The sequence below is a fragment of the Lissotriton helveticus genome, chromosome 7 (assembly GCF_964261635.1).
Source record: "Lissotriton helveticus chromosome 7, aLisHel1.1, whole genome shotgun sequence".
Lineage (NCBI taxonomy): Eukaryota > Metazoa > Chordata > Amphibia > Caudata > Salamandridae > Lissotriton > Lissotriton helveticus.
The window spans coordinates 293,859,219-293,865,218 of record NC_136068.1 but is presented as its reverse complement, the minus strand read 5'-3'; the positions used below and the strand labels follow the sequence as shown (position 1 = coordinate 293,865,218).

The window sequence follows — 6,000 nt, the reverse complement described above, 5'->3', positions numbered from 1 at the left end:
AGGTGCAATATTGTGGGTTAGCTGTCTCGGGTCGGGCGCTGGGTTTATGTCTTTAGAATGATGTCATCTGAAACTGCAGCCCTGTGTTATCAGTTACAAAAATAAAATTCCCATTCATAAGTCTCAGCACTACTGATATCTCTAAAATGAAGCTCTAATGATGGGCGTCCAAGGCAACTATCTGAGCCACAATGTTAGCAATTCAATAATAAACATATAGTAGAAACCCCCGAATAATTCTCTCTAGCATCCATTTGCAGGGGTATTTGCATGAGTACACAGATCACGCTGGCAGAGAGCACATGCGGTCTTCAGCGAGACCTAATGGCAAAACCCACTTAAAGGAGGGCGTAGAGATGAGAAGAATTAGTCCCCGAAGACAGACGTGCTGGGAGGTTTTATTTAAAACCTTCCTGAAACCAGCCACAGATGAAGAACTGATAAGCAGCAGCACCATCAGAATATCTGCTTTTCGAGGACGACGATGGAGAGCTCTCCTGAGGTGAGTCCAGCTTTATGGGCAGGGTGTGTTCCACGAGCGGGGGGCGCTCCAAAGACGCACCTGGAATTCCGGGCTTACCTCAGGAACCTAACTTGTTGCGACTGCTCCGAGTTGGCATTTCCTTTGGGGCAGCTAACATCGTGCATCACTCATTTTGTCTCTTATTGTGCCTGAATTAAATGATAATTCCATTTGATGATTTGCGGTCACTACTCCGTTTGTCCTGTCGCATCTTCCATCCTCCAAAGAGCGAAATGCACATCTCCAATTAAAGTAATTTTTGCATTCCCCAGTTAATTACAGTTTCTTTCTGCACGCTTATAATATAATTAATTTCTGTTTTGCACAAAAAAACATTTTTACCCGTGTCAGAGTCATTGTTAGTCAGAATTTTGATAGCCCTGAACAATACCAAGCAGATTCTCTGGAAGAGGCATTGTCACTGTGAAATATTTTACAAATAAAACCGCATATGACCCTTTCTCTACAATGAAAGCAAAAACAAACTTGTAACTTTCTTTAAAAAAATTAGGCATACCGACTGCCCCGCCTTTTTCGGTAGCGAGGAGTTTCTTTTCCTGTTGTTATCTCATCGACAGCAGTGACAAATCTGCTGTTTCGTCCATTGCGTGAAATAAATAGGGCAAATTACACTGGGCATTGTGAAGACGCCTCTGAGGCAAGTTGGTTCTGCCACTACCAGAAACCAAAGATTTCCGCACAGGTTTGTTGTTATGGACTTTGTGAAGTAAAACAAAAACAATTCTTCATGGTTTGTTTGTGTAGCTAATGAAATAATTCTAAACGTGGTTTCCTGGTGGTGACACATAGGGGCTGACTAAAAAGTAGTCAGGTTTAGGCGACGGCATATAAGGGGCTGAAATTAAAAATTTCCGGCTGAGCGGTGTCTACTCCGCCCATGCCTTTAGGTAGGGTGGGAATGGGCCCTGCGCTTGAGTGCGCAGTTCCTATCTGGTCTTAATTCAAATTTACTAAGCAGCAAAATAAGGCTTTCTGCTTCAGTACCCCCAAAATCCAGGTGCAGGAACACCAGCCACTTGGGATCAAGGAAAGCAGTATTCCATCCGGGGATGCCACTTCTCCCCAGGGTCGGATTGGTAACGCGGGCACTCGGGCAATGGCTGGAGGGCCAGGGGCCGAGCTCTAGCTGTGGGCTGTTTTTTTTGGGAAGCCTGGGTGCTGCCTGTGCTGTTCAGATGCCGCCAGCGGCCCAGTGCGTGCCTGAGTGGCCTTTCTAGAGGCAGATGGGCGGAGGTTTCACTCCCTTTCTCTTGCTGGGCCAGCCCATTAATGTAATGCTGATTGAGCGGGGGTAGGGGGACTGAGCAGAAGTGGTCTCACTTACATTCATATGTGGCTCAGCAGTGTGAACTAATCTGTGCATTTTTTTTTAACAAAGTGAAGTTAATAAAACATTCCCCCACCCACTTTCTTTTCATAAAACTTCGCTGAAGCAGTGTTTTGCGGAAAGGCAATATGCAAATGTGGGCACTTTTTTTTGTTGTGCCCGGGCTGATTTTTGATCCCAATCCAACCCTGCTTCTCCCAACTCTTTATCAGTGCCCTAACAACCTACCAACAGATTAGATGCAATTCTCTAATGTGTGGCACTTGCAAAGCATAATGGCTGCGAATTCCATGGCCGGTTAACGTGCAGCTGAGCCTGGTGGAACAGACTTTGACATATCAGCATTGTTTTTTATAATACATGTGTAGAGAACTAAAAGCATTTGCAAAGGCCTATTTTTCCTAAGTTTTATAATGTAATTAATATTATATGATATAGATAGGAATTCGACATGGACATATACAGTACACTTCATACGTCCTCAAGAAAGCACAGCTCCATTTGAAATTATTCACATTCACTAGACAGGGAGCTATTCTCTATCTCACTCCAAGGACAATCAGATGACTCTTTATCTGCACAAACACCAATACATTCTCACCATATTAGCCCCGTATCTAATTCGCATTTCTCTTCGCAGTTAGGAAGTGAAAAGTCCAGAGACGTCACCTGCCATTGAGCAAGGTTTTAAGTCTGACCTAGGCAGAGAGAGCTCTCTCCCCAGCCTAATGTTTATTAAAACAATCACAATAGAAAATAAATGCATTGATACAGGGGCTTTTGGTCACCCTTTATATCCATTGGTCTGCTCAAGTGTCAGTCATAGTTTGCTTAGCATTACCCCCACCCGCATACAATATATGGTAATGGGTCAGATCACGTCAGCCATTGGCAGTCTTTCACTGCAAGTGATTTTAATTTTGAGCTCACCTCAGTGCCAGGGCACGGGTGCCTGGGCTATAAGACAATTCCTTTACTTTCAATTTGTTTATAACTGTATGTTTTTTACATATTGAATATGCTAGCCAAAATATAAAAGTAAGCCTGCAAAGACCATATCTTTTGCCAGTGGTTGTTTTCTCTTGTTTGTTCCGGAAACTCATTGCAACAATTATCATGGTTGTTCACGGATTAGACCAAAACCAGAGGGCACATCTCCATCTAGTTGTGTTTGTTTAGAAAAGTGTGGAACATTTGGGGCATATTCATGACCCCCTTGTGCCGCCAGAGTATCTCTTTTCTGATGCTCAAGTTGGGCAAACCTTGAAATCATATCTATGAGGCCATGCAAAATCACTTTGTATGGCTTTGAATGGACTCATAGATATGGGGTAAGGTAAGGCAGAGCAAATCGCTGTGTTGCCTTAATCAGCGCTAGGGAGGCATTAAATGGACGTTGCAGTGGGTGTTCCCATGCAACACTCATGGATTTTGATGCTTCCCCAGATTTACAAAATCATATAAACCTGGGGATGACCCAAAACCATACCCCTGCTCATGACAGGAGTAATGAGGAGAAAGAACTTTCTTCTTGTTTTTTCTGTTTTCCATGTGTGTTGCGTTTTGCAGCACACATAGAAAGAGGAAAACGCCTCCCAGGATTGTTTTTGTGCAGAAAAGTGCCCCTTCCTGCCCAAAAACAATCCTTCCGACAACACAGTCACCCTTGCACCATGGTGCAAGTGTGCCTGCATTGGCGCTATGCTGCTGAAATGGCATCAACACGGGGGGATAGGGCAGGAAGGCCCCTTATTAGATAAATACGGTGCATTTCTGCACGTTCACATTCATCTAGGGCAGCGCAGCAAGGTGACTTGCTGTGCTGCCCTACGCCAAAACCCCACAAATGAAGCCCTTAATTCTTAATATTGCTTCCTTTTGATCTAAGCACCCCAGAATATGTGTTGACATCTGGAGATTAATTTAGTGTTGTTGGCAACCCTGTGTCGGTTTTCAAGCACATGTTTGCCAGCTAATTCTAATCCTAGGTTCCTTCACAAATCCATGTACACCATCAAGGTTGCCTTTAGGTCTTTCCCAGGAACACAAACATAAAGCAAAAGGACTTCTATGTACCATTGTATTAAAATCCCTATAGCATCTAGTTACTCTCCCATCATCCAAAGCCCCTTAGGCAAAAGCAATCATGGCTTGAGATAAAGTTTCTCACCCACTTTACCAACATTTTCATAGTGATGAACAGTTGAAATACCAAACATCCTTCATACTTTTTCCAGATGGCCAACCCAAGATGAGTTGCCACATAGTAACATCTACCCACCCTTGTTCAATGGGTTGTATGAAGCACACAAAAGGGGAAGGGGAGGCTTTATAATCAGAGCCCTGCATCTCTTCTGCACCACATAAAGTGGTACATGCATGATGCAGGGCTCTGAATCAGATTTATGAAGCAATGCAAAGCCACCCTCTGAGGCTTGGAGTGGCCTCATAAATCTTGAGTAAGGCTTTGTCAACTTACTCTGTGCCTGGGAGGCATTCCATGGGCGTTGTGGTGGGTTTTTGCACACAACACCCAATAACGTTGATGCTGCCCCAGATTTACAAAATTATGTAAACTTGGGGAGCACCAAATTCTTATTCCCTGTGAGGTGAGGTGTAACAAGGAATAATGTCTTTTTCTCCTCGATTTTTCATTATTCTATGTGTGCAGCATTCTGCAACACACATAGAAAGAGGAAAACTCCTCTTAAGTTTGTTTTTGTGCAGGACACTGCCCCTTCCTGCACAAAATCAATCCTTCATGCAACTCAGGCACCCTTGCACAATCAGTCTTGACCCTGCTCCTCACAGGAACAGTCCAGCCCAAACTGTCAAGACAGGCCCTCCCTGAACTGGAATACAAGGAACCCAGGACCAGTTTTGCCCTAGTTATGCGTTCATCAGCCAGGTACAGCTCGGTTTAGTGACATGCTAAGCATGGGACCCAAATCTGGGCATACCGATGCTGCATAAGGTGGTACATGAAACACAAAAAAGGTGATGGGTGGCTGATTGCAATACATCTAACCACTGGTAATCACTCAGGGTAACACTCTAACCCAATGTTATTGTGCTCACCATGCCACTTTAGTTTGGACACAGCCATATGCAAATCAGTCTTGACACTGCTCCTCATGGAAACAGTCCAGCCCAAACTGTCAAGCCAAGTCCTTCCTGAAGCAGAATACAATCAACCCAGGACTGGTTTCGCCGCAGTTGTGGGCTCATAAGCCAGGTACAGCTTTGTTCCAGTGACACAGTAAGCATGGGACTGATGTTTGCGCATACCCTTACCCTCTAGGGTGGCAATATGGAATACACAAAAGGTAATAGGACAAACATTTGCAATTTGTCTAACCACTGGTAATCGCTCGGGTAGCATCCCAACCCATCGTTCTTTTGCTCACCATTCCACCTCAGTTTACATCCAGCCATATGCAAATCAGTCTTGACCCTGCACCATATGGGAACAGTCCTGCCCGAACTGCCAATCCAGGTGCTCCTTGAACGGCAACACAAGCGACCCAGAACTGGTTTTGTCCTAGTTATCAGTTTATCAGCCAGGTGCAGCTTGGTTCCAGTGACACAGAGAGCATGGGACTGACTTCTGGGCATACATATACCACTAAGGGCAGTTTTCGGATGCTACCCTGAGCGATTTCCAGTGGTTAAACAAATTGCATGCATTTGTCCCATTACGTGTTGTGTGTTTCATGCACTGCCCTAAGTGGTATGGGTATGCCCAGATGTGAGTCCCATGCTCACTATGTCACAGGAACCAAGCAGGTCGGGCTGGACTGTTCCCATGAGGTGTATGGTCAATACTGATCTGCGTATGGCTAAATGCAAGCTGAGGTGGCATGGTAAGCAAAAGGAAGATAGGTCGGTATGCTAACCCGAGTGATTGCCAGTGGTTGGACAATTTGCAAGCATACCTCCTATCACCTTCTGTGCGTTTCAGTGGTTTGTACGTCACAATATCATTTACCAAGAAATCGTTTGACATAAATAGCATGTTCTAAATATTATTTTCACATTATCGGCCTATTGAGTTCAGATTTTTTTAATACCTACAATAGGGTGATATTTTTATGGAAGTTACTTTGGGCACAATATGTATTTCAGACAA

The 6,000-nt window shown here is 44.3% G+C and overlaps 1 protein-coding gene across 1 annotated transcript in view; it reads left to right on the top strand.

The window, feature by feature from the left end:
- The first annotated feature begins 420 nt into the window (after positions 1-420).
- Positions 421-6,000, top strand: part of LOC144766745 (N-formyl peptide receptor 3-like) — a 106,621-nt gene continuing 101,041 nt past the window's right edge. Inside the window, exon 1 of the mRNA XM_078650493.1 lies at positions 421-502. Coding sequence (XP_078506619.1) covers positions 485-502 — 18 coding nt within the window. The 5' untranslated portion in view covers positions 421-484. The remainder of the gene's footprint in view (positions 503-6,000) is intronic.